At 53.6% G+C, this 27,625-nt stretch overlaps 1 protein-coding gene across 8 annotated transcripts; it reads right to left on the bottom strand.

Moving 5' to 3' along the window:
- Nucleotides 1-1,581: 1,581 nt before the first annotated feature.
- On the bottom strand, nucleotides 1,582-27,600 carry MAP7D1 (MAP7 domain containing 1). 8 transcript variants are annotated; one of them, XM_074380522.1, is made up of 19 exons: nucleotides 27,246-27,295; nucleotides 22,391-22,534; nucleotides 12,272-12,616; nucleotides 12,005-12,073; nucleotides 10,172-10,335; nucleotides 9,006-9,120; nucleotides 7,483-7,593; nucleotides 6,175-6,297; nucleotides 5,915-6,078; nucleotides 5,643-5,788; nucleotides 4,261-4,589; nucleotides 3,835-4,012; nucleotides 3,609-3,747; nucleotides 3,407-3,511; nucleotides 3,110-3,163; nucleotides 2,869-2,911; nucleotides 2,673-2,763; nucleotides 2,363-2,556; nucleotides 1,582-2,182 (listed from the first exon to the last, which is right to left on the bottom strand). In XM_074380522.1, the coding sequence occupies exons 2-19, from the start codon at nucleotides 22,485-22,487 to the stop codon at nucleotides 2,172-2,174; spliced, it is 2,478 nt and encodes an 825-aa protein (XP_074236623.1). In that variant the 5' UTR covers nucleotides 22,488-22,534; nucleotides 27,246-27,295; the 3' UTR covers nucleotides 1,582-2,171. The 8 variants fall into 8 exon arrangements, with proteins under 8 accessions (XP_074236623.1, XP_039329545.1, XP_074236621.1 ...); XM_039473611.2 differs by lacking the exon at nucleotides 22,391-22,534 and having other exon boundaries at nucleotides 27,246-27,596; XM_074380520.1 differs by having other exon boundaries at nucleotides 2,869-2,914; nucleotides 5,915-6,297; nucleotides 27,246-27,297.
- Between the last annotated feature and the right edge of the window lie 25 nt (nucleotides 27,601-27,625).

Genomic DNA, 27,625 nt, shown 5'->3' with positions numbered 1-27,625 from the left:
ACTTAGCAGTTTGAACCATTTAGCATCTCGCAGTTTCTAAGGCTTAGAAACCCAGGAGTGGCTTAGGTGGTTGGTTCTAGCTCAGGGTCTCCCATGAGGTGACAGTGAGCTGCTGGTAGAACTGAAAATCATTTGAAGGCTTGACTGGGGGATCTGCTTGCAAGCACGGGCCTCTCTCCAAGGCTGCTTGTGATGTCGCAGCTGCCTTCCTCCAGAGTGAGTGACCCGAGGGCGAGAGAGCTCTCAAGAAGCTGCAGTGTTTTGTTTTTGTTTTTTGAGATAGAGTCTCACTTGCCCAGGCTGGAGTGCAGTGGCATGATCACAGCTCACCGAAGTCTTGACTTCCCAGGCTCAGATGATTCTCCCACTTCAGCCTCCTGAGTAGCTGGGATTACAGGCAGGTGCTACCATGCCTGGCTAATTTTTATATTTGCTGTAGAGATAGGGTTCCACCATGCTGCCTGGTGCTGGTCTTGAACTCTTGGGCTGAAGTGATCCATTGGCCTTGGTCTCCCAAATTGCTGGGATTACAGGCATGAGTGGGGTGTTTTTTATACCTGATCTCAAGATGTGACACACCACTTCTGCCATATTCTACTGGCCACTCAGCCCCATCCTGATACAAGACAGGAAAGAACTACACAAGGGTGTGAATACTAGGAGGTACTGGACATCAGTGATAGGTCATCACAGAGGCTGAGGACCACACTGTCAAAAATGAGGATGCCTTTCCTGAAGCCTCCAGGAAGCTTCCCTTCATGTCTCCTGGCTGGAACTGTGTCACATGTCCATGCCTATACCTGTCACTCAGGAGAGGTTTGAGACCATTGTTTTGGTCCCAATCACAATCATGATTCACCCCGGGGCTAAGACCCACCTCTGCTGAAGCACGGGGTGCCATCTAAGAGAAAGATGGCTACCTGAATAGAGATTCTTTTTTTTTTTTTTTTTCCTTTGAGATGAAGTCTCACTCTGTTGCTAGGCTGGAGTGCAGTGGTTCAATCTGGGCTCACTGCAACCTCCACTTCCCGGCTTCAAGCAATTCTGCCTCAGCCTCCCAAGTAGCTGGGACTACAGGCATGTGCCACCATGCCCAGCTAATTTTTGTATTTTTAGTAGAGATGGGGTTTCACCATGTAGGCCAGGATGGTCTCAATCTCTTGACCTCGTGATCCACCCACCTCAGCCTCCCAAAGTGCTGGGATTATAGGTATGAGCCACCATGCCTGACCAAGAGATTCTGTTTGGAATGAGGAAAGGACAATGGGAATAGATGTTGAGTGGGCAGCCCACAGTGTCCAGGACACTCACCCACTAGACTATAAACTGCACAAGGACAGAGGTTACATCTTTTCTGACTACTGTATCTCCAGTGCATAGCCCACTGCCTGATAGAGTAGATGCAACAGTATTTGTTGAACGAATAAATGAATGAATTCATGACTAAACTGGAAGACCATAGGGGAGGGGTTCAGGACTAGTTGCACCAGGTGGGGAAGATATCCCCAGGCCCAACGCTTCTTCAGTTCTTAGCACTCAGGAGGCCCCCTCTCCCACCTCCACCCCCAAGAACAGGCAGGATTCGCAGAATTATTCTCACTTTATTTCTGCAGACATTTAATCAGATGCAGTAACACTGATTCCAGGCGAGCGCAGGGGGAATGGGTACCCCTAAAGCAACCAGTATCCTGTGGCCCAAGGTGTCTCCCATCCCCAGACCTGGGATCCCCCTCAGTTACAGTTAAATAGAGAGAGGAAGATCTCCCCAGGGGACTTTGGGGGGAGGGTCTGCCTCCTGCACCCACCCTCTCCACGCAGAGGAGTCTGAGCACAAGCTATTTACAGTATTCACATCCACTGTACCCCACCAAACCAAGGCAAATACTACAGGTGGCCCCTCCCCAAGGGAAGAGACCAGAGAGGCTGTGAGTGTATGTGTGTGTATGGGGGAGAGGGGATGTCCACGCGTGCGAGCACACGAATGCACTGGGGGGAGATCTGGCTCCAGCCAAAGAGACATCAGTCCATAAGGTGCAGATTAAAAACAACAGAGAGGACCCATCCCCAGGGGCCCAGGCCACTTCCATCTTTGTTCTTTTTCTCCTCCTGACATCCTGGTAGGTGATGCAGAGGAGCCCTCGAAGCTGTGCCCGGATCCAAGGCAACCCGTCTTAAAGGACTTCTGGGGAAAAAAGGGAGGGGAAACAGTCTAGACAAACAGCACCCAAGCCCAGATAGCTGGGGGTCTTCAGCGTGGAGCAGGAGAGGGCGCCTGGTAGAGCCAGAAGAGAAGGCAGGGCTGAGGAGTGCAGGGAAGGATGCTGGGAGGAAGGGAGCCGAGTCCAGGCATCAGGAGACCCACCTGTGACCTGCGGGGACTGCACCACAGCTTTCTTGAGGAAGGCTTCCGCCTCTGCAAAGGGCAGAAGTGCCTCTGGTGTTCGGCCCAGACTCTTGTCCCCAGAGGGTCCCTTGGGGGAGAAGCCATTCTCCTGGTGTGCTGGGAGGGGCTGCAGGCCATTCACCAGGGACCCTGGCAACTCCTTGCTTGGGAGGCTGTGGATGTAGAGGCCCAGGCTCAGCACCTCACCTCCCAGGAGAGCCCTGGCCACCCGCAGCTCCAGCTGCAGCCTGCTTCCCTGCTCGGGCACCCTGGGATTGGAAGCTGGTACCTCCACTGAGGTTCCTGTGGGGCGGGCTCCTCCTTCTGCACAGCCTCCTTCTGCAGTCCTGGCGGCCGAACCTCTACAGCTTTCACAGGCTCTGTCACAGGGAAAGAGGGGCCATCAGCCAGGGGCTGGCAAAAGAGGTGAGGATGGAGGAGGGGAGTGACAAAGGGGAGGCAGGTGAGGAGAACCGGGTCTTTACCTGGGCTGGAACCGTTGGCGTTGGCCTCCTTGCTGTCCTGCTTCTGCTTTGAAGAGGAAAAGTAGTCAGGCTCCAGGGACAGCGACCCCAGCCACTTCGGACAGAGTTCTGTCCTCCTCCTGCCCGGGCCGCGTCGGCCTCCCCGACAGCCTCGCTTTCCTTGGCCATGCATGCCTTTCCGAAGCCTCCTTTTCCCACCCTGGTCCCCACACCCAGCACTGCCATGGTGGGGAGTTCTGACCTTGGTTTCAGCAACTTCTGACTTCCGAGTCCTCTTCATGATCTCCTCCAGACGCTGTTTGTGGAGGCCCCACATCAGTTAGGCTCGAGCCCCTCCCCTAATCCTAAACCTCCCACCAGCCAGCCCCGGCCTCGGCCTCGGAGTCTCAGGGCCTCCCAGCTCCTAGCAGCCCTTTCCAGGCCAGGAACTGGAATCTGCCCCAGCGCTTTCCCGTCCCAACAGCTCCAAGCCCAGGCCCCGCCCACCTGGCCCGCCCCGCACGCCCCCGCCCACCAAGCCCCGCCCACGCCCGCACACCTTTCTGCGCTCTTGCCGCTCCTGCTCCTGCTGCTGGAAGTGCTTTTCCCTCTCCAGACGCTGCCTTTCCGCCTCTTCCCGCGACCGAGCTTCCGCCTCCTCTTTCTGCCAAAGACCCCAGTGAGCGTGGGGCACCTGATTCCAGCCTTCCCTCCCGGCCCGCGGCGCCCGCGCCCAGCCGCCTCCCGCCCGCCAGAGGCACCTGCTTCTGCAGCCGCTCCTGCTCCTCCTGCTCGGCCTGCGCCTTCTCTCGCGCCTCCTGCTCCTCCCGCCTCCGGGCCTCCGCCTCCCGCTCCGCCCGGGCCTCCGCCTCCCGCGCCAGCTGCTCTTCTCGCATTCGCCTGGGGTACGGAGGACACGGTTCGCGCTCCGCTTCTTCTCCAGCGCCCACGAGGATCCTGCCCCCCTCAGTCCCCAAGGCCACTCACTTGTCCCTTTCTGCCTGCAGCCTCCGCTCCTGCTCCTCGCGCTCCCGCTGCTCCCGGGCCTGGCGCCGCTTCTCAGCCAGGAGCCGAGTGGCCTCTTCTCGGTCTGTGGTGCCGGCCATTGGTTTGCCAGGGGTCACCGGGGGAGCAGGGGCTGGGGGTGAGGTCGAGACAGCAGCGTCTGGAGGGGGATCCGAGACCAGGCGTCAGCACACGCACGCAGGCACCGCCAGCACCCCTTCCTGGGACGCGCGCAGGCTTCCTGCTGTCACCTTCCAAAGGCCTATGTTCTGAGCCCGGGCCTGCTGAGGGCAGGAGTCTCCTCGTTCCGGCTCCCACTCCCAGTCCTCAGGCATCTCTGGCGGCCCACACCCCCATGCAGGAGAAGCTGGCTTCTCTTGCTTGGCCCACCCCTCTCTTTAGACCCACCTGCAGGGGTCTCCGCGGGGAGCTGCTCCTTCTGGGGCGGGGCTGGGGTGGGCGAGGGCGCCGGTGAGGGTGCCGGTGAGGCTGGGGCTGCTGGCTCCTTCTCGTCACTGGCCCTGCGCTTGCTCTGGCTCTTGTCCTCGGGCCCTGCGGCGCTTGGGCTCTCCTTTGCCTCCTCCTTCCTCCGAACCCGTCCCTTGGGGGATGCAGTGATGCCTCGGGGGGACGGTGGCTTTGGAGGCAGAGTGTGGCCTGGCCCTGGGCAGGGGCAGGGGGAGGCAGGCCTGTGCCAGGATGTGGAGGGAGAGGATGGCCGGGCCTTGGATTTGGGGCTGAGAGAAAACGGAAAAGGGAAGGGTTAAGACACAGGGACACACACACACACACACACACACACACACACACACACACAACTTGCCACTTTCTCTGGGAAGGGTCCCCTCCTCCAGGGTAAATCAGCACCGACTCCTCCTCCCCCTTGCTCTCACAGAAACACACCATTCCCTTTTAGAGCATATACCCCAGTTTGTAATGACATATGTCTCTGTGGGATTCTTTGATTATTGTCTGTCCCCAGCCAATAGCCTGTAAGCTTAATAAGAGAAAAAAAACCAGGCCTGGTATTAGCTCACCAAAGTGTCCTCAGCACACCCTGAGTGCTACCTGGCAGGTCCATTCATCATTCATTCAGCGGAATTTTTTTTTTAAGACAGGATCTGGCTGATGCCCAGGCTGGAATGCAGTGGTATGATCATACATAACACTGCAGCCTCGACCTCCTGGGCTCAAGCAATCCTCCCCTTGGCCTCCCAAAGTGCTGGGATAACAGGCATGAGGCACTGCCCTGGCCCTTCAGTAGGTATTCACTGAGTGCTTACCAGGGTGCCAGGCACACTGTTTTAGGTTCTGGGGTACTTCAGTAACCAAAACACTAAAAAAATAAAATAAAAGAAGAAAGAAAATAAAACAAAAAAAATGGAGGCTGGGTGAGGTGGCTCACACTCACATGTGTAATCCCAGTACTTTGGGAGGTGGAGGCAGGTGGATCGCCTGAGCTCAAGAGTTCAAGACCAGCCTGGGTAACGGGGCGAAATCCCCTCTCTACCAAAAATACAAAAAATTAGCCGGGCGTGGTGGCATGCCTGTAGTCCCAGCTACTTGGAAGGCTGAGGTGGGAGGATAGCTTGAGCAGGTAGGTCGAGGCTGTAGAGAAACAAGATTGTGCCACTGCACTCCAGCCTGGGTGACGGAGACCTTGTCTTAAACAAAGAGAGAGAACTCTGCCCTTAAGAACTGCATTCTACAGGTGGGTGCCCAACAAATACTTGCGGTGATGAAAAAATGACCCGGTGAGGGGCAGGGTCCGTCACACCGCCCGTGCCCACCTGAACTCAGAGGCCGCGCTAGCCGAGAGGCGGGCGCGCGGGGAGGCAGGCAGCGACTGGCGCTTCTTGAGGCTGCGCTCGCGCGCCAGGGCACTCTTCTCTTTCTCGTTTTCCCTCTCCTTGTCCTTCTTCTCCTTTTTCTGCACCTGATGAGGAAGGAGGAACGGAAGGGCGGGGAGGAGGAGAGTAGAGGTCAGCAGCGCCCGCGTTCCCCAGTTCCAGGCTGCCTGTCCCCCACCTGCGCGGCCACTCGAACCAGTCGAGCCACTCACCGGCGAGGCCTCCGGCCGGCGGCGCACAGGAGCAGGGCTACCCCCGGCGCTGGGCTTGCGGCGCTCCCCGCGCTCACCGGCGGGGGCGCAGCGGTGCACGCTTCGGGGGGCGCTGCACGGCGTCAGGGGGCTGGCGGAGGCCGAGCGCGGGCACACCGGCACGGCTGCAGAAGGATGAGTGCGGTCGGGTTGCGGCCCGCGCGCCAGGCTGGCCCCTGCCCGGCCCCACGTGGGGCCTCTCCCAGGGTCGCAGCCCCTACCCTGGTCCCGGCCGTTGCGGGGCAGTGTGACGGCGCTGCGACTCCGAGCAAGGAAGGAGAGGGTGGGCGTCATCAGACGATCCACGATGCTGCTCTCCCATGCGCTCAGCTGCAGGCTGCGATCTAGAGGGAGAACGCCAGGTGAAGCCAGTCACCCTGGGGGCCGCAGGAGGCAAGGAGAGGCATGGGGGCAGACCAGGCACCATCCCCATGCCAAGCCCAAGGATTCTCACCCGGGAGGCCTCTCCCCACAATCACGCCAGGGCCATACTTGTCCTCCCTACGATCGGGACTTCCACTGCAGACCCAGGCAACCAGACACCTCCCAGGGCAACATCCTGCATCGGATGAGGTTCCCCCGCTGCAACTCTCCCCAGGTGAAAGGGCCCTGAACCGCGCATATTCGAAGGAGCCATCCAGGATTGGAAGAAGACCCAACTGCCCTCTGCCATGTCCCAGTCTAAGGCCTTGTCCCTCCTGCTCTCAGAGGGCTGACCCAGCAGAGGCTGCCCCATGGATTGGGACAGTGAGGGTCTGCTCCCCGACCCAGCTTTTAGCAGTCCTGTGCCAGGGAGAGGCTGCTAGGGTGCCTGTCTGCCCTAGGCCACCCTGCTCTGTCCCCTCAGCTGCTGGGCTATTTTTAAGCCTCAGTCAGGTGGGATTGGTACAGCAGCTGATTTGGTTGCTAGGCAACAAAGCAACCAAACAAATCTAAGAGAAACTTATAAATAACTCCTACCATGGCTCCTTCACATATGAGCAATGGGGCATGGTGGGAATGCAGGGGCTATGCCACCTTGGTTGGCTCAACTCTGGAACCAGCCAAGGCCGTGACTGGGATTCTGAAGGCAGAGAGGGCAGGATTGCATGGGCCCTCTAGGGTGGAGCCAGAATGAGGGGACTCTTCCACCCCACAGCACCCAAGCCAGTCTGGCACATGGGGGCAATGCCACCTGCCTAAGGTTGGCCCAGGCCAGCTGGCTGTGGTTGCGGAAAAGGCTGCCTGCCTGTCCCCACCCCCAGTCACCACCTCCAACTTGCTCTTGAGGCCCCTGCCAGGCTTCCTGCCCTCTGGGCCATTGTGCTTTGTCTCTGTTCTCCTCTCCTGCAGGGCAAACTCTGTTCTCAAGGTCCAGACCCATATGCCGGCTCCCCCAAGGGGCAGAGAGCCCTGAGTAGGGTAGAGTGGGGATGGGGACCTGGAGTATGTGAGGGCTCCAGGGACCTGGTGTTCTTGCTGAGCTCTGGAGGAGGCTTTGTGGGAGCTACAAGGGGCTCTGGAGGAGGAAGGGCTGGGCCTTCTCTTACTTCTACTGGGGGAGTTCCAGAGCGTGGCAGAGGACTTTGAGAGCCGCTTGTTGATTATAGAGTCCACGTGTTTGGGCAGGTTAACTGCCGACACGGAGCACCTGCTCCCACCTGGAGGGGAAAAGACACGGCATTAGGGCCGGGCCAGGCAGGAGCCAGTGGGGGGCACCAAGGCCTTCCATGCAGGATGCTCTGAGGGTAGGGTGGGAGAGGGAGGAGTGGGCAGGCTAGGATGAGGAGAGGAGGCAGCCTTGGCCCTGGGAGAGGGAGGATGAGGGGTGGGTGACCAGAGACAACCTGGGTTGGGGGAGCCGATGGAGAAGGAACAAAGGGAGGAGATGAGTAAAACTAGAGTAGCTACAGCTTTCCTGGCGGGACCAAGGAAGCCATTCCTTACGGCTAGGTACTGCAACTCTTCCCCATAACCACCCAGCATTGGCACTTGCTGACACTGCCCAACCAAGGCGTTATGGATACAACACCCAGGTACCGGGACAAATGCAAAGACGTTCCTAAATGGGACCTACACGGGTCACGGTCACTTGCACAAGTCCATGTATTCATCCAGAGTCACAAAAAGACATGCAGACACAGGCATAGAGAGTGGCAGATACTTGGGCATGCACACATGTGCAGACATGCACAGGGACAGAGACACTAACACTGATAGTGTGCCAGACCCAGATGCACATAAGCCATAAACACATCGAAGCAACCTAATCATGACATTTGTAACAGCTCACATTTGTTGATGCTTACCACGTGCCAGGTATTGTGTGGGGCACCACACACATGTGACCTCATGTGATCCTTCAAACATCTATCTACCACCTCAGGAGCAAGTAGGATCATTACCCCCAGTTTACAGATGAAGAAAGGGAGACTTCGAGAAGTTAAAGGTCACGCTGCAAGTGCCAGAGCTGGAACCCAAGTCTATCTGACTTAGGAGCCTTCACTGAGGTACACAAGGCCACAAACACACCAAGGCAAACACATATTAAGACACACAATGCACAGATCCATGAGCACATACACCGAAGATCTACAGCTAGAAATACTGAAACTTGCCATTGCGTAAAGACATCCAAACACAGTGGTACATACATGCCAGCAAAGAATCAGACCAAAATCCATGGTGGCCCTACGTGGAGAAAGCTCAGAGACAAAAATCTACCTTCTGAGACAAGGAGTGACAGTTTCTTTAAGATCCAGTGTCTGTAGGGCATTAAAGTCTTTTATGTATCAACAGCTAATAATAATTGACAGGCACAAAGAAGGCTAATCCTAAAATGACAGAGGTTTGAAGGGCAAACCAAATGGAGAGAATCCATCTCTGATTTGATAGTGGAAGTCCGTGGGAAGGGACAGTTTGGCTTACAGACCATTCTAGAAGACACAAGTCACATGAAGCAAAGCACACCTGCTGCAGGGGGCCGCCAGCTCCTTGTAGGGAAGTTGTTCCCTTCCCTCATTTGCCATCCCAGCCTTGCCCACCCATCCCCTAGCCCCAGCAGCCTACTCACTGGTCTTATGTCCTGGAGAGCTGTGGTGCAGGGCCCCTGCCCAGGACCAGCGCTGCTGCCGGATTTCGGCCCACGTCTTCTTCACTGACCGTTGGATGGCTGCTTCATAGCGCTCCTGGGGGAAGGTGGGGAGAAGAGAGAGATATGGACTCAGAACGTTCATGGAATTTGGGATAAAGGCCCTTCTTCCACCTGTGACAATGCCTTTCCCATTGCCTTCCCTCGGAATCTTTTCCTGACTCACTGCAGGTAACCAAGATTACCAAATTCTTGCTATGATTAAGGACCAAGATCCCTTTCGACTTGTTCCTGGGGAGCTTTTCACTGTTATTGAGTCATTTCCTGAGTGTATGAGTTGCTTCTCTGAGGATAGGGTGGGACTTCCCCTACCTAGGGCTTCCAGGCAAGGCCACATCTCAGGCACTGAGGGTCCTGTGACCTTGGGGCTATGTGTTCCCTTTAGCCTGAGGTCCCCAACGTAGGGTCAGGTGACCATTTCCTTAATTTTCTCACCAGTGTTGAAGCCAGGGCTTTACCCGTGTGACAGAGCTAGGCACACTCACACAGACACATACCTGCATACACACACAAACACACACACACACAGACGCGTACCTGCATACACACACACACAGAGATGCATGCCCGCATATACACACACAGACCCATGCCTGCATACACACACACAGACACATACCTGCATACACACACACACAGATGCATGCCTGTAAACACACATGCAGAGACACATATCTGCATACATACACACACAGACGCATACCTGCATACACACACACAGAGATGAATACCTGCATACATATAAACACATACCTGCATACATATACACACAAACGCATCCCTGCATATAGACACACACATACCTGCATACATACACACAGACACTTGGGGCATGTGTACAAACACAGGTACTGACTGACAGTAAGAAGTTACAGGGGCCTGCAACAGCACATTCAGAAGCAAATGTGCCTGCAGTTGCACAGCTGCCCAGATATTCTAACACAGGAACACAACTGTACATGTGAACGCAGATAGGATCACGTAGACACAGATAAGGCAGAGCCGTGAACATGGATGCGCATACACACCGCACCAGTATGCAGATGGTGAGCACGTGTGTGCACGGATCCACACAGACCCATCCGCACCTTGTTTTTCTCAAGCTTCTGCCGCTGCCGTTCCTCCAGGGCTGCGCGGCGTTGCTCGGCTTTAAGCCGTTGCTCCTCCAGCCGCCGGCGGCGCTCCTGGAGTTGCTTCTCCCGCAGTGCCTTGGCCTTCTCCTCCTTCTCCAGCCACACTGCCTTCTTGGCCGCTGCGGACAAAGGAGCCCAGTGGTGTGTGAAGGGTTCTGCAGCAGGCCTAGGCCAACTACATCTCCTCCAAGTGGCCAGCCCTGCTACCCATGCCCTGGGTGGGTCTTTCTCCCACCTGCTTAGGTGGAGCTTTCAGTCTGAGGCAGCCACCTCAAATTGAGGGGCTTCCTGAAGACAGGACTCTGGAGAGGCCTATTTCTCCCCACATTGACCTTATGGGCTCTCAGGGCCAAAGGAGAAATGAATGCTTTAGTGTGAGATCCCCATCTGACTTGGGGGGCCTACCAGACTAATGTCCATATACTGTGATTAACGCATGGTGCCAGGCACAGTGGCTCACACCTATAATCCCAGCACTTTGGGAAGCCGAGGCGGGCAGATCAGGAGGTCAGGAGTGGCCAACATAGTGAAACCCCATCTCTACTAAGAATACAAAAATTAGCCGGGCAAGTTGGCAGGTGCCTGTAGTCCCAGCTACTAGATACGGCTGAGGCAAGATAATTGCTTAACCCAGGAGGTGGAGATAGCAGTCAGCCTCGATCGCACCACTGCACTCCAGCCTGGGAGACAGAGCAAGGCTCTGTCTTTAAAAAAAAAAAAAAAAAAAAAAAAAAAAAGCATCGGGCGCAGTGGCTCAAGCCTGTAATCCCAGCACTTTGGTAGGCCAAGGCGGGTGGATCACGAGGTCAAGAGATCGAGACCATCCTGGTCAACATGGTGAAACCCCGTCTCTACTAAAAATACAAAAAATTAGCTGGGCATGGTGGCCCGTGCCTGTAATCCCAGCTACTCAGGAGGCTGAGGCAGGAGAATTGCCTGAACCCAGGAGGCGGAGGTTGTGGTGAGCCGAGATTGCGCCATTGCACTCCAGCCTGGATAACAAGAGTGAAACTCTGTCTCAAAAAAAAAAAAAAAAAAAAAAAGGCATAGGATTTGGGGTAAAATGAGTCTTCTGGGTCTGAATTTCAGCTACTCTACTAGCTGTGTGGCTTAGGCAAATAATTTCTTATTTATTTATTTATTTTTTTTTTGAGACGGAGTTTAGCTCTTGTTAACCCAGGTTGGAGTGCAATGGCGCGATCTCGGCTCACTGCAACCTTCGCCTCCTGGGTTCACGCAATTCTCCTGCCTCAGCCTCCTGAGTAGCTGGGATTACAGGCACGTGCCACCATGCCCAGCTAATTTTTTGTATTTTTAGTAGAGACGGGGTTTCACCATGTTGACGAGGATGGTCTCGATCTCTTGACCTTGTGATCCACCCACCTCGGCCTCCCAAAGTGCTGGGATTACAGGTGTGAGCCACCGCGCCCGGCTATTTTTATTTTTATTTTTTATTGAGACGGAATCTCACTCTTGTTGCCCATGCTGGAATGCAATGGTGTGATCTCGACTCACTGCAACCTCCACCTCCAGGGTTCAAGCGATTCTCCTGTCTCAGCCTCCCAAGTAGCTGGGATTACAGACAGGCGCCACCACACCCAGCCAGCAAATGATTTCATCTCTCTGAGCCTCTGTTTCCTCCTCAAAGTGGGTTGAGGATTAAATGAGATAATGTGTGTCCTCCTCTTAGCACAGTACACATAATTAAGTGTTGCAGACGTGTTGGTGTTATTAATAGGATGCTGATGGTGACAATGAAGAAGATGATGAGGCTTCCTGCTCACTCACCCAGGTACTTGGCCCGCTCTTCTCGCCGCTCCTTTGCCAGCTTGTGTCTCTCTCCTGCCTTCTTCACCTCTGGGCGGAAGGAACAAGAACAGACAGGTCAAAAGGCTGTCACCAAAGAAGAGTCAGCCTCAAGAGCCCTCCCTCCGGGCCTCACCCCATCCTTTCTTCATCTCCTCCAGGGCAAAGGAGAATCTCTCAGTTGGCATGATCCAGGGCCAGGACCGTGAGCCAAGGGGTTTACGCCCAGGCCGGGGTCATTCCACACACCTTGCTTGGTGGGAGGGCTGTCAGAGGCTGGCACTGCTGTTGGAGATGGCTGGCTGCTCCTTCGAGGAGGTCTGGCATCTCGTGGGCCTGTGGCTGGTGGGGTGGGTCCTCCGCTTTTTACTTCAGAGGAAGGGGACTCTTCCTGCGGGGGGGCTGGCCTAGGCCCGACCTGCCCTGAGGGGCTCTCTGGTTCCAGTGGGAGCTGCTTAGAGCTAGTGGCATTCTTCATGGCAGGAGGGGTGTCTGGGGGAGTGTCAGGGACCAGGGCTGACATCGGTGGTGGTGGTGGGTAAGGGTCACCTTCTGGAGAAGGTCTTGGCTCTGGGGGGGTCCTGGCGACCACAGCTGAAAGAGAGGAGAGAGGAGAGAGGTCAGATTGCTCATCTGTGCCATCAGCTCAATATGTGGCCCTCTCCCTTGTTCAACCGACTTCTTCATTCACGTGTGTTTGATATATTTCTATGTGCCAGGCCCTGTTCCAGATACTCATGATATGATGGTGAGAAAATAACCATGATCCCTGCCTCTGTGGTGCTTACCCTGTAGCAGGGCAGACAGACAAATAGCCAGGCAACTACAGTAGAGAATAAATACTACGTCTGGGGCAGCACAGCAGAGATGGTTAACCTATACAGGGAGGGCTTGCTGAAGAAGTAACAACAAGCTGAGATCTGAAGGATAAGCTGGAGTTGGCAAAGCAAGGAGGAGAGGTCCTGGCAGAGAAGAGTGCACGTGAAGGGGCAGAAAGGAGCAGGGTGCGTTGGAAAAGCTAACAAGCTTGTAGCACTTACTGGTGCACCAAATGCACCGACCTGTTTCCATGTCTGCCTCCCTCTCCTTTCTGCTTTACCTCTGGGTGACTGTGCCCAACCCAAGGTCTGTTCACAGAGGGTGCCAGTGCTGGGCACATGGGACTGACCAAGAGGAAGGACGTTAAGTATGGGCTCAGGTGGGATCCTTTGCTGTGAAGATTCCCATTGGCAACAAGCTACGTCCACTTTGTAATCTTTTCTCTCCCGAACCACACCCCAATTTCTGCTTTTAAGACATGACTATTGTAGAAACCCTGTAAAAGACATGGAAGTGCCAAGTAAGGGAGCCACATGATTTGACATATACACATGTGGGGCAATTGAGTCAGTCAGACGAGGAAGATGGGAAGGGAGGCTTGCTTCCACCAGACAGCAACGGACAAGCCAGTCAACCTCTCTTAGCTTCAGGGTTTTTTTGTTTTGCTTTCTTTCCCCCCAAGTCAGCTTGCTGCCAGGGATTTTTTTTTTTTTTTTTTTTTTGAGATGGGAGTCTCGTTCTGTCACTCAGGCTGTAGTGTAGTGGTGCAATCTCAGCTCACTGCAATCTCTGCCTTCTGGGTTCAAGCGATTCTCCTGCCTCAGCTTCCTGAGTGGCTGGGATTACAGGCACCCGCCACCATGCCCAGCTAATTCTTGTATTCTTAGTACAGATGGGGTTTCACCATGTTGGCCAGGCTGATCTCGAACTCCTGATCTCAAGTGATCCACTCGGCTCAGCCTCCCAAAATGCTGGAATTGCAGGCATAAGCCACCATGCCCAACCACACTTCCCATTCTTACTCAGCGTCTCCACCAAACTAGGTTCTCTCTTTTGGGAACTATGGCCCTCTCGGGAGGTCACAAACTCTTCATCCCTTTGAGTGACAACATGTGTGGGGAGGGGACATGCCCAAGGAGTTGCCTTTGGGACGCTGGGCACCTTTTTCAGGAAGGTGAGAGTCCAGTTGTTCGCTTGGGCTTGGAAGCCAGATTATTTAAACGTGATTTCTGGCTTCTCCATTAACTAACTGTGACTTTGGGTCAGTTATAGACTCTTTCTGTGCAGAGCTCCTCTTCTATAAAATGCAGATATTGGGCCAGGCATGGTAGCTCATGCCTGTAATCTTGGCATTTTGGGAGGCTGAAGTGGGAGGATGGCTTGAGGCCAGCAGTTCAAGAGCAGCCTGGCCAACACAGCAAGACCTGTCTCTATTAAAAAATTAAATAACTAAGACGCAGGTATTACCTGCCTCACAGTATTGTGATGAGTGTTTGTTACAACAGCCATAGACATTTACATATTTAGTGAGAGCCTCCTATGTGCAAATAATTTTTATACATATTAGTTTTTGTTTTGTTTTGTTTTTTTTGAGACAGAGTCTAGCTCTGACACCAGGCTGCAGTTCAGTGGCGCGATCTTGGCTCACTGCAACCTCCACCTCCTGAGTTCAAGCAATTCTCTTGCCTCAGTCTCCCAAGTAGCTGGGATTACAGATATGCACTGCCACGCCCAGCTAATTTTTGTATTAGTAGAGACGGGGTTTCACCATGTTGGCCAGGATGGTCTCAATTTTCTGACCTCATAATCCGCCCACCTTGGCCTCCCAAGGTGCTGGGATTATAGTTGTGAACCACCACGCCCAGCCTTATACACTTAATCTTCACTGACAATAGTTATGAAGGTGTCCTCTTACAGATGAGGACAGTAAAGTAAAAAAAGATGAAGCAAAAAAAGTGAGGTCATTTGAGATCACTCAGCTGGTCAGTTAAGGAGCCCGGCCTTGAACTCAGTAGCTGTCATCAGAGCCCCTGTCCTTACCCATTATATCCTCCTGCCGGCCGGGCGCGGTGGCTCAAGCCTGTAATCCCAGCACTTTGGGAGGCTGAGGCGGGCGGATCATGAGGTCGAGAGATCGAGACCATCTTGGTCAACATGGTGAAACCCCGTCTCTACTAAAAATACAAAAAAAAAATTAGCTGGGCATGGTGGCACATGCCTGTAATCCCAGCTACTCAGGAGGCTGAGGCAGGAGAATTGCTTGAACCCAGGAGGCGGAGGTTGCGGTGAGCTGAGATCGTGCCATTGCACTCCAGCCTGGGTAACAAGAGCGAAACTCTGTCTCAAAATGAAAAAAAAAAAAAAAAAAAAAAAAAAAATCCTCCTGCCTTGCTGAAGGCAGTATGATGGAATAGGAGCTCATACTGCCTTCAGAATTTATTTTATGCAATAAATTATCTGAGGATCACACTATTTCCCCCCTCATTCCTTCCCATCCAGCTTTCTGGGCTCCAAGCAAGAGCCCCAGCTGAGGCCCTCTCTCCCCAACTACCCCTCCAACTCTGCCAGCTCCTAGGCTCCATGCCACCCATCTCTTCCCATACCAGCAGGAGACGGCTGCCTGGTCACTGCTAATCTATTCCGCAGCCAGCTGCAAACTCCTTTACCAATTCCAATAGTCAACAAAACCAGTTACTCACTCTAGTGAGTGCTTACTACTCACTAACAGTGATGAATCCTGTGTCCTCAAAACTCTGAGAGGCAGAGATTCTTATCCCCATTATTCAAGTGAGGCCAACGAAGGCCCAACCTGCTAACAGATCTGCACAGAGTGAAACAACTAGTATGTGGCAGAGTTGGGATTTGAACTCAGGAAGGTCTGAAGCCAAAGCCTGGGTGTGTAAGTCTTAAGCTTGAAGGTTGAGGGTGAGGCCTGTTTATTGCCATTCTCCGAGCACCTGTGCGTGCTGCAGGTGTTGCAAGGAAAACTGGTAGGCGGGTGTTTGTCTACACCTAGGCAAATCACACCCACCAGACAAGACAGTCAGAGAATCCCCAGCTAGGTCCCAACTCGCCAGGTGAAGGGAGGCTGGGAGGAGGCAAAGGAGTGAGGCTTGGAAGATCATGCACCCAAGAGTCAGATGTAGTGGAGCAGCAAGGTCATAGGCTTCAGAGTCTGACAGGCCCGAATAAGGATCTTGGCTCCAGGGGGACCTTGGGCAAGGCCTGAACCTGTGTGAGCCACAGTTCCCTCATGGAGTTGTTGGTACAGATGGGTACGTCATCTGTGGCACCTGGCAGGGGCTTGGTAAGCAGCACCTGCCCCCAAGAATATATCCACATCGCCACATCTCTGCCCAAAGAAAATGCTTCAGCCAGGCCTTCACCCCCACCGCTCTGCAACATTGCTCTTCTCAAGGACACCCGTGACCTCCCTGCTGCTAAATCCAGCAGGCGGTTTTCCAGTCCTCATCTTCCTTGGCCGCTATGCAGCTGTATCTGCCACAGTTGATTTCTCATGGCTCCTTGAAACTCTGCCTTCCCCTGGCTTTGAAGACAACACCTTCTCCTAGTTTGCCTTCGACTTTGCTGGCTGTTACTCCTCAGTCTTCTCTGCTGATCCTGTCTGAACCTCCCTACCTCTCAGCGCTGGAGAGCCCTAGGGCTGAGTCGAGGACCTCATTGCTTTTCTGTCCACACACACTCCCTTGGTGACCTCACCCAGACTCACAGATTTAAATGCCATCACTGCTGACGACAACCAAATTTGTGTCTCCAGCCCAGACCTCTCCCTTGAGGTCTGGTTTCACTCATGCAACTCCCTGCTTGACACCCCTGGCGTCTCACAAATGCCCACAATTTAACACATCCCAAACTGAGCTCCTGATCTTCCCGCAAAGCCTACTCCTTCCCACCTTCCCCATCTCAGCTAATGGCCACTCCATCACACCCCATGTCTAATCTCTCAGCAAATCCTTTTGGCTTTATCTTCAAAACAGATCTCAAACCTAATCATTTCTTGCTATCTCCGCTACTATCACTTGGGTCTGAGCTACTGTCAGCCCTGATAACAGATTCCCCCGCTCCCGGTCTTGTTCCCCCTGGGTCTTCTCTCTACACAGTAGCCAGAGTGATTGTTTAAAAATAAGTCAGATCACATCACTCCTCTGACAAAATCCTGCAAAGATTCCCCATCTGAGGGGAAGAAAAAGCTGAAGTCATCATGATAGTCTATCAGCCTCCCCAGGATCCTGACCTCTTCGACCTCATCTCTTTTTCTCCCCCTGCTCAGTTTTTTAGCCACTGTCCCTTAAGAGTGTTGGGGGGTTTCTGACTCAGGGCTTTGCATTGAGGAAATAGTGTTTCCTCAGTGGCTGTTCCTCGGTCGTGAAATCTCTGTGCCCAGATTCTGCATTCCTCATTCCCTCCCCTCCTTCAGGTCTTTACTCTGATGTCACTTTTCACTGGAGCCTTCCCTTACCCCCTATTTAAAACTACAAACTGGGCCAGGCATGGTGGCACAAGCCTGTAATCCCAGCACTTTGGGAGGCCGAGGTTGGTGGATCACCTGAGGTCAGGAGTTCGAGACCAGCCTGGCCAACATAGCAAAACCCGATCTCTACTAAAAAATAAAAAAATTAGCTGGGTGTGGGGGCATGTGCCTGTAATCCCAGCTACTTGGGAGACTGAGGCTGGAGAATCACTTGAACCCGGGAGGCGGAGGTTGCAGTGAGCCGAGATTGTGCCACTGCACTCCAGCCTGGATGACAGAGTGAGACTCTGTCTCAAAAAACAAACAAAAAACTACATACTGCAGGCCTGGGGTGGTGGCTTATGCCTGTAATCCCAACACTTTGGGAGACTGGGACAGGAGGATCCCTTAAGGCCAGGAGTTTGAGACCAGGCTGGACAACATAGTGAGATTCCATCTCTAAAAACAAAAAAAAAGAAAAAAAAAAAAAAAGAAAAGAAAAAGAAAAAAAAAAGAGAGATTCCATCTCTAAAAAAAATTTTTTTAACCAGCCAGGTGTCACAATATGCTGAAATGGGAGAGTTTGAGATTACAGTGAAATATGATCATGCTACTGTACTCCAGCCTGAGTGACAAAGCAAAACTCTGTCTCTAAAAAAAAAAAAAAAAAAAAAGTTAATATAATTAAATAAAGGCCAGGCAAGGTGGCTCCCACCTGTAATCCCAGCAATTTAGGAGGCCGAGGTGGGATGATCACTTGAGGCCAGGAGCTTGAGAACAACCTGGGCAACACAGTCCGAACCGATCTCAACTAAAACAGAAACAGAACAGCTGGGCATGGTGATGCACACCTGTAGTCTCAGCTACTTGGGAGGCTAAAGCAGGAGGATACCTTGAACCTAAGAGTTGGAGGCTACAGCTGTACCACTGTACTCCAGCTTGGGCAACAGAGTAAGACACTGTCTCGGAAAAAGAAAATAAATAAATAAATGAAACCACAAATTGCAGTTGAAGTCTCCCTCCCATTTCCAGCTGTCGATTTTTCTTTCCAAGTCTTCTTTTTCTCCATATATAATATAATCTATTAATCAATATAATCTCCACGAGGGTACAAATTTCTGTCTATTTTGTTAGTTGGCCTATTTTAGGGCCAACAGAGCCTGGCACATAGGTGCTCTATAACTATTTGTTGAATGAAGAAGTGAATGAACGCCACCCAGGCAGAGATCATCATCACCATCATTTCTCTCACCTGGATGAATACAAAGTCCCCCCCCCACACTGCTCACCTGCAGCTCTTCCCACTCTCTGCTCCACTGAGTGGCCAGAGCAAATGCGAATCTAATCATGGTACTCTGTCACTTGAAACTTGTCAGTGGCTTTCCCTTCTTGAACTCACCCTACTAGTCCAGTACAGTCTGAAGTCCCTGACTCTCTCCCCCAACTTCTTGCATCTCCTCCCCACCCTGCTCCCCACTTGCTCTCTGAACTCCAACCACACTGCCCTTCCTCTAAGGCTGATGACCACCCACACTCCCTCCTGCCACAGGACCTTTGCACATACTCTTTCCCTCTTGCCTTTTTCTTTTTTCTTTAAAGACGGGGTTTTACCATGTTGGTCAGGCTGACCTCAGGTGATCTGCCCACCTTGGCCTCCAAAGTGCTTGGATTACAGGCGTGAGCCACCACACCCGGCCTCTTTCCCTCTTTTCTTAGCTAGCTCCTGTTTGCCCTTCATGTGTTAGTTCAGTCATCACTTCCTCATGGAAGCCCTCCTTGGCTTCTCTGATTAGGATAAATTTCTTTGTTGGATACAGTCATGGCTTCATGAACCTTTGGAACACTGTCACTGTTATGATTTTAAACTTCCTTGCGTGGTTCTTTCCTTATTGTCAGCCTTCTCCTAGACGCGAGGAAGCTCCACAAGGGCTGGCCATGTCTACTTTGCTCACTGCTGCATCACCAGCAGCTATCACAGTGCCAAGTACATGGAGACAGTCATAAAATAGTTGAATAGATAGTATAGCACAAATAAAGTGCTATAGTATGAGGCCACCCTAGCCTAAAGCAAGTGCATATAGAAGGAGATTTTTACTCTAATAAAGAGTAGATCTGGGCTGGGCTCAGTGGGCTCACACCTGTAATCCCAACACTTTGGGAGGCCAAGGCGAGCAGGTCGTTTGAGCCTAGGAGTTTAGGAGCATCCTGGGCAATGTGGCAAAACCCCATGCCTACTAAGAATACAAAAATTAGCCGGGCATGGTGGTGCACACCTGTCGTCCTAGCTACTCGGGAGGCTGACACAAGAATCTCTTGTGCCCAGAGGTGAAGGCCGCAGTGAGCTGAGATTGTGCCACTGCACTCCACCCTGGGCATCGGAATCAGACCCTATCCCCCCGTCCCCGTCAAAAAAAAACTGTAGATCTACATGGCAACTTATTGCAAAGGGATAAATACTTGAAGAGAAGCAAAACAATTCCATCTCATGAGTGTTTGGGCAGCTTCCAGGCCTAAGCCACACAGGTGGAAGTTAATAAAAATAATAATGAGTGTTTACTCCAGCAGCTCAACAAGAAAAACTTCTCAAGAGGCAAACAAGAAGTTTGAAACTTCTCTTGTGACCTGGCACATGACTGACCCTGAATACAAATATTTTCTTCACAATTATGCCAACCCTGATGAAATGTCACTGGGACAGCATTATGTGGAGCAGATTGCATTGAGCCAAATTAACTCCTTGGTTCATTATCTATATAGTATGATTAATCTTTTATGATCATTCTCATTTTCAACCATCAAATACAGTCCTTCGGCTACTTAATTTTATCTTATTTTTGGTCTACCCCAGATTGCAAGGTTTTGCCACTGTTTGGTTTTATTTTGCTACACTAATATCTACCAGAAGTATTTGTTAAGAATGAGATAAGTGGCTGGGTGCAGTGGCTCAAGCCTGTAATCCCAGCACTTTGGGAGGCCGAGATGGGTGGATCACGAGGTCAAGAGATCGAGACCTTCCTGGTCAACAAAGTGAAACCCCATCTCTACTAAAAATACAAAAAATTAGCTGGGCATGGTGGCGCGTGCCTGTAATCCCAGCTACTCAGGAGGCTGAGGCAGGAGAATTGCCTGAACTCAGGAGGCGGAGGTTGCGGTGAGCCGAGATCACTCCATTGCACTCCAGCCTGGGTAACAAGAGCGAAACTCCGTCTCAAAAAAAAAAAAAAAAAAAAAAAAGAAGTAAGTGGCTGGGCACAGTGGCTCACGCTTGTAATACTAGCACTTTGGGAGGCCGAGGTGGGTGGATCACCTGAGGTCAGGAGTTCAAGACCAGCCTGGCCATCCTGGTGAAACCCCATCTTTAAAAAAAAAAAGAAAGAAAAAGAAAAAGAAAAAAAAAAGAATGAGATAAGAGCCAGGTGCGGTGGCTCATGCCTGTAATCCCAGCACTTTGGGAGGCCGAGGCGGGTGGATCATGAGGTCAAGGGATCAAGACCATGCTGGCCAACATGGTTGAAACCCCGACTCTATTAAAAATAATAATAATAAAATAAAATAAAAAGAATGAGATAAGAGACAAATAGTTTGTATTTATTTCTTGGCACTAAGAGCATTAGCAGGGCAAAGGTGCAGTGGCGGGCTGCATTGCGGGGTCAGAAAGTCCTGCCTTTCTAAGAGCCTCAAGAGGGGCTGTGCCTGGGTTCTGCAGAAAGATCAGGGTCGAGTCCCTCAGAGAGACTGTCACATGTCTCAGAATGCTAACACCCCAACTCCACCCTCTGGGAGCTGGCAGTCCTTTCCTTTTGCCGCTCCCTCCTCCCACCCCTACAACTCTTGCTGGGTCAAATATTCTTCTCACAACACTGATAACTCAGTCTAGCTTTTCTGTTTTCCCCTGCCCCCGTCAGTGTGAGAGCTTATCAAGAGAAGAAACTCAGTCTTAGTCCTTTTTGCAGGCCCAGAGTCTTATACAGGACCTGTCTGACACAGAGCGAGAGTTCTGTGTCTGTTTAATGAATGTCCAATGGTGGGTGGGTAGCTGGGTATGTAGATGTGTGTGTGTCGGGGGGCTACTGCAGAAAGCTACCTAGCTAGTATATATTTAGACACTCAGGCTGCTCCAAAGCCTAGTCTGTCTAAACTCTAAATGTCATGTTCATCTCAGAGCCTGCATGTCCCCAGCCAGTTCCCAGGCCCAAACTAATTTACTGAAGCCCTAACAGAAACCAAGCACTTTCCCTTATGTCATTTGATTCTGATGACAATCCTAAAGTTCTATGATGGCCCCCATTTCACAGGTAACAGAACTTAGACAGATTAAGTGGACTGTTCATGTCAGTGTCAGAATTAGGATTTGAACCCCGAGTTGTCTGATGACAAACCCTTAAACCCCTTATGTCATGCTATTTCTGGTAGGCGGTCACATCACCCCACCCTGAAGTTCCTGCGTGTCCTCTGAAGAAGGAAGTGATTCCGTGGTTCCCCCAGGGAGACTTCCCTACAAAAGTGAAGGGTGCAGGTGGGGCAGCAGGCACTGAGCTCAGAGCGCAGGAATGTAGGGAAGGCAGGCTCCTGCCCAGGCTGGCCCCCAGGAGGCAGGAAGTGAGGTGAGGAAGAACAGCCCACCTTCAGGGGCAGCGCTAGGGAGTGCCCAGGTGAGGGCTGGTTGTGGGGCAGAGGGGGCAGGGTGCAGACAGGAAGCATGGGAGAGGCAGAGGCATGAGGCAGAGAGAAGACAGAACAGAGATCAGCATCCCTAGCAAGAGTCCTCCTGGCTCTCACTGAAGATTCCTAGGTGACAATACTAGAGCAGAGAAAGGCAAAGAGGCAGGCAGAGGGCAGAGACACACGGAGAGACAGACATGTGCGCACAATGCAGACAGACACCAGACAATATAGACAGGACCTGCAAAACGGTGAGAGACAAGACACATTCTTTTCCCTCTCTCTTTCTGTCTCTCTCTCTCTCTCTCTCTCTCTCTCTCTCTCTCTCACACACACACACACACACACACACATACACACACAGCAGACTTACTGGAATTCAAAACTCTACACATATCTGAGACACACAGACATACCCACAGAAGTACGGGGCCAGGTACCTCCTCTGAGGCACAGACGAAGCCTCAGAGAGACACACAGCACACAGAGACACAACGTCCCCGGAATATTCATGCAGCCTCATCCAGGTCACTTCTGCCCCTTCTGAGCAAATTATTTCCCTAGGCCCAGAGAAAGTCCGATTAACGAGAGCAACAGCTAATGCTTTTGTCAGGCACAGCTAAACACATTAAACTCATTAGTTCATTTAATCTTTGCCACAATCCTATGAGGTAGATATTACTACCCCATTTTACAAACGAGGAAGCAGATTCAGAGATTAAGACACTTGCTTAAGCTCCACAGCTGCTGAGTAGCAAAGACGTGGTTTTGACCCGATGAGCGTGACACTCTACCAAGCCTGCATCCCCGTGGGGGCAGCCTTCTGGGTTTCCTCTCCTGGAGAGATCTGGGCCGGGAGAATACGAGGTTGGCAGAAAGGAAACTCTGGGGAATGCGTAATTGTGGGGCTGGGACAGGAGGGACCCTTAGGGGGCAGCATTACTCCTGGCCTGGTCCGAGCTCAGCCGGCTCTGAGGAGTGCCCTAGGAGGGGGGCAGCCTGCTCCAGCCGTCGGGCAGCCGGGCACTGGGGCCAGGGCATCGACCTCTGTGGGTGATAGAGCTGGGAACCCAACTGAGACTGCAGATCTGAAGGAGCTCTCTGGCCCAGCCGGCAGCCATTGTTCCCAGCCTCCAATCAGGAGCACCCACTTCCTGTTATTTTAGGCGGCAGGAAATGACCCCATCCCGCAGCCTGGGCCCCACCGCGTCCCTCCCTCAGCCCCAGCAGGGCTGCCCAGGCTGTTGCCCAGATGCTGAAGGCAGAGGCTCACTCTCAGGCCAAGGCCTGGAGATGGCCCCCCGAGCTGGACTATTACCACCACCTGGGTCCAGGGCCGCCTCCTGGTTCAACTGCTTAGGCTCCAAGCTGGCAGGCTTCCCACAGGACCCCAGGCTCTGCTGGGGCTACCTCTGCCTGCCAGAGAAAAGATTATGGGGTCCCCAAGACCAAGATGCCCACACAAAGCCAGTCACGGGAGGGAAGTGGTCCAGACCTTGTCACTGGCTGGCTTAGCCATGATAATTCAGCTTAGAGGTTTGGGGCACAGACTTGAGTCAGATAGATTTGAGTTCAAATCCTGCCTCTGCCGGTTGCTGGCTGTGTGACTTTAGGCAAGTGACTTCATCTCTCCGAGCCTCATCTGTAAAATGGGGATAATGCTAGTCCCTACCCACAGGACTGTGGCGAGGGACAAATGAAACAAGGCCCGTGACATGCTGAGCATTGTGCCTGGCACAGAGAAGGCCCTTAATGAATAGGAGGTAATAAGTGGGAGATAATTAATGGGAGACAACTCGGTTCACCGGGGAGTCTCTACCTGGCCCACATCTTCTCTTACAATTGGTGAGAAGCCCTAATAAGGGCAGCAATACCGTGTTCCCTACTCCCTCCCAGGCTCTCTGCTCCCCTCAGGGCAGAGCTGCAGCTGAAAGGTGGTGGCGGAAACACTGAAGGCTGTGCCCCTGGGTGCCAGGCAGAGCTACCACCAGCCAACAAAGCTGCATTATCTGGGCCTGGCCAGTTGGCTCCCTCACTAGCCCCAAGGCCCAGAAAGGACCAACGACATGGGTCCCAGCTGCCTGTGGCCTAATTTCCAGCCTGGGTCAGACCTGAGACCTGTCCTGATGGCCCTCAAGTATGTCCATTCTAGTCTAGGCCCAGCTTTCAGCCCCTTCCCTCAACCCTTCCCCATTACCCTGTCGGGAAGGGGGACCCTAGCTGGCCTGGTGCCCCTTCCACCTCATTTGCATATGCGTGACTGCACATTAGGGGCTCATTAGAGGCCTCATTATTGGGCCCACCAGCCCAAGAAGGGACTGGGAAGCTGTCAGGGGGAGGTGCCAGCCAGCTGGCTGCTGTAGGTATGGCCACAGCCCACTGCGACAGCCTCACCAAGTTCTACTCATCCCTTCAGATCCACCTCAAATGCTGTCTCCTCCATGAAGCCTTCCACAAGCAGACTCGGCCGAGCTGGCACACGGTGGGGCATCAGCATAGGTGTGTGCTGGATAGCCGGTTGCAGCCGTTTCTTGGGTCTTCTCTCCTATTCCCACTGTCCCACTTAAGGTATGGGGCCCCTCTGTTCCCTGGATACACCCTAGCTCACGTCTGCCTCGAACTCCCCTCTCCCCTGCCCTCTGCCTTATATTTACCTCCTACAGTTCTAATCAATCACATCTCAGGCTTCTGAGGGAACTAAAAATAACAACAAAAAACAAACTGCTGGCACTTATTTAGCATTAACTATGTGCCAGGGCCTAGTCTAAATATTTTCTGTGTTCATCCTAATTACATGATGCCAATGTCCCTATAAGATAATTTCTAGCATGATTCTCATTTTACAGATGGGCAAACTTAAGACTTACGTTAAGCAACTTACTGAGGTCACATAGAGGTAAGTTACGAAGTGGAGACCTAAACGGTTTGATCCCAGAATCTACATACTGACTTCCAATTCCTGCTCCCACCCTCCCCTGTATTTCGTACCTCCCTGCTGGCACCGGTTGCAGGAGCATAACCACAATAATGATAATAACACTTTATTGCAGGTGTCTGGTGTCTGCGTGCCAGAATCCCTGAGTTACATCATCTCTCACCTTCACATTAACCCCACGAGGTTGATAACGCTGCCCCCATTTTCCAGGGGCAGAAACTGTGACACCAGGAGGTAAGTCACTTGCTTCAGTCCAGTAGCTGGCGCATGGCTAACTGGGATTTCCATCCAGGTTTTCTGACCCAAAAGTGGACCCCACACTTGTCCCTCTACTCTATGCCACCCCCTGTTACTGCTCAGTGTGCATGTGCACAAAGGAACTCAAAGGGAGCAGGGATCATGCCACATCCTCTCAGAGACTCAGACCCATGCCTCAGACTCTCACAGGGCACATGCTGTAAGCATGCCATTTACTCCTGGAAAGCCTCATAGAGGACTCCTGTCACCTTTGACTTTTCTGTGTGGGGAACAGCCACCAGCCTGATCCAGGTTCTTGTGTGACTCCATCTAGATCCCTGCGTATAGAAGAGTCCTCCCAATGCAGGAAGGCTATATGCATTTCCTCCCCAGCCCTCCCCCCACCACTCAGCCTCCCCCTACCACCCAGCCTCTGCCTGCCCCCAGGACAGCCAAGCATCTCACCCATGCTCTCATATTCAGTCTAGGCATCCTACCCAGGTGCCCTAATTATAAACTAGCCACCAGCTCAGGCTCTTTATACCCCAGTCACCACCCGACTCAGGCCCCCAACTATACAGCAGTGCCAAAGGCCCTGAGGTGCAGAGGGCCAGTAAGCTGAGGATGGACTCAGGCTGGGCCTGGATGTCCCCTCTCAGGCTCAGCCGATCCAAGACAGACCCAGCCACTCTTGTTTCTAGCCCAGCCTACAAGCCTCCTGAAACCCACCAGTCTCATGGTAGCCTCACCTCCCTGTTCTCCCAGCTCCCACACCCAAAAAGTCCTCTAGAAGCATCCTCGCTGGCATGGGGAGGAACCCACCCACAGACCATCGGCCCCACCTTATCCTGGGCTCTCCGCACCCACACACAAACTGTTTCATCCTGGGCCCCACACCCTAAGGGGCAGGGAGGTGACAGGATTAGGCTCAGGACTCCATGGGGGTGTGGGGATGGGGCCACCTCCCCCCCTGAGTCAATAGGAACAGAACTTGGGTCCTCAGTAATCATGTTCTTCCCTCCCCTTCCAGGAAGAAAGAGAAATTGCCTCCCTCCAAAACCAAGCCCAACCAGAAACCTGTCCCCACCCCCTCATCAGCTGCTCCCAGATCCGAATGGGATTTGCAGAAGTCCTGGGCACTGGTGGTTCGTGGGGCGAGGGAGGGGAGGGGAGCTTTGGTGGTCTGGGGTGTGGGGGGAGAGAGAGAGAGAGAAAAGAGAGTAAGCTTCAGGCTGGAGAATGATGTGGCAGGTCCGGAGAGTGCCGGCTTGCAGCCTTTACCTCATTCTCTAGTGAGAGACTCGGGCCCCGAGAGGCCGGGAAGGAGGGCAAGCAGGAGAAGCAGATTTACTTCTGTCCCTGAATCGGGCTGGGTGGGCTTCAAAGTAGGTCTGGCTGCACGGGAGACGGCCCACTCCCCAGCTCCCGCCCTCGCCCCAAACAATGCCGCCTCCCCCTCCCCCTCGCCTTTATCCGGCGGGTTACTTGGCAGCCGCGGCTAGAGACCTCCCTCTCCCCTGCCCTCCCTCCCTTCTCCTCCCCGCCGGCCCGCAGCAGCAACAGGCCCTTTGCGCGGCAGCTGGACGGATGGGGTGGGGGTGAGGTCTGAGCCAGGGCCTGAGGGTAGGGATACTAAGGCCGAAGCCTCGGTATGCAGGGCCCAGGCCTGAGAATCCGGACCCCCAACACACTCAGGCTGGGGTCACATGTGCCACGGGGGATGGGGAAAGGGACGGAAGCCCCAGCTCTGTGGAAGAGGATCTTCAGGGCCTTGGGTGGATCGGGAAGGGACGTGGGGGCGGGGAAGCCGAGATGGCACTAAGCTGGGGCAGAAGGGTCACCCCAACAACTCCCGCGCGGGGTCCCCGCGGCTCCCGACGCCCGCTGCGTCCGGCACCAGGGGTGGGGGAGGGGGCAGCTGTCAGAGGATGCACCAGAAGCCGGGAGCCGCAGCCGCCGCAGCCTTTATTTTTAAACTTCCAAGTGGTCAGAGGGCGCGGCGGCGGAGGGGTCCCCGCCCAGCCGGCCCGCCTCATCCTCGGCCGCCCCGCGGCCCCTCCATCTCCCCCCATCTCGCCTCCCCGTGGCTCCCAGCATACCTGGGGGTGCGCCTGCCCCCAGCTCCACACGCGGGCAGCTCTCCATGGCTGCGGCGTCACTGGGGGTCTCGGGGTCTCAGCAGCGGCGGCGGCGGCGGCGGCCGGCGGCCAGGACTGGGGTCCCGCGGCGCATCACGCCCGGCCCGGCCCGGCGGGCAGCGACTCGGAGGCAGGGGCGCTCCGGGGAAGGTCGAGGCAGGTGGCGCGCCAGGCTCGGAGGTGCCAGTTGCCCAGGGTCCCTCGGCTGCGGCCACGATCCCGCTCCCTGACCGGCGCCGGCCCAGTCCCGGCCTCGGCCCAACCCTATTGTACCGCCTGGGCTGGGCCTGGCCTCCCGCTGGCGCGTACCAAATCCGACGAGGGGGGGGATCCGCCCCAGC

This window comes from Saimiri boliviensis, chromosome 11 (genome assembly GCF_048565385.1).
Source record: "Saimiri boliviensis isolate mSaiBol1 chromosome 11, mSaiBol1.pri, whole genome shotgun sequence".
Lineage (NCBI taxonomy): Eukaryota > Metazoa > Chordata > Mammalia > Primates > Cebidae > Saimiri > Saimiri boliviensis.
Note: the sequence above shows the minus strand (reverse complement) of the source record. Positions and strands in the feature narration are given on the sequence as shown.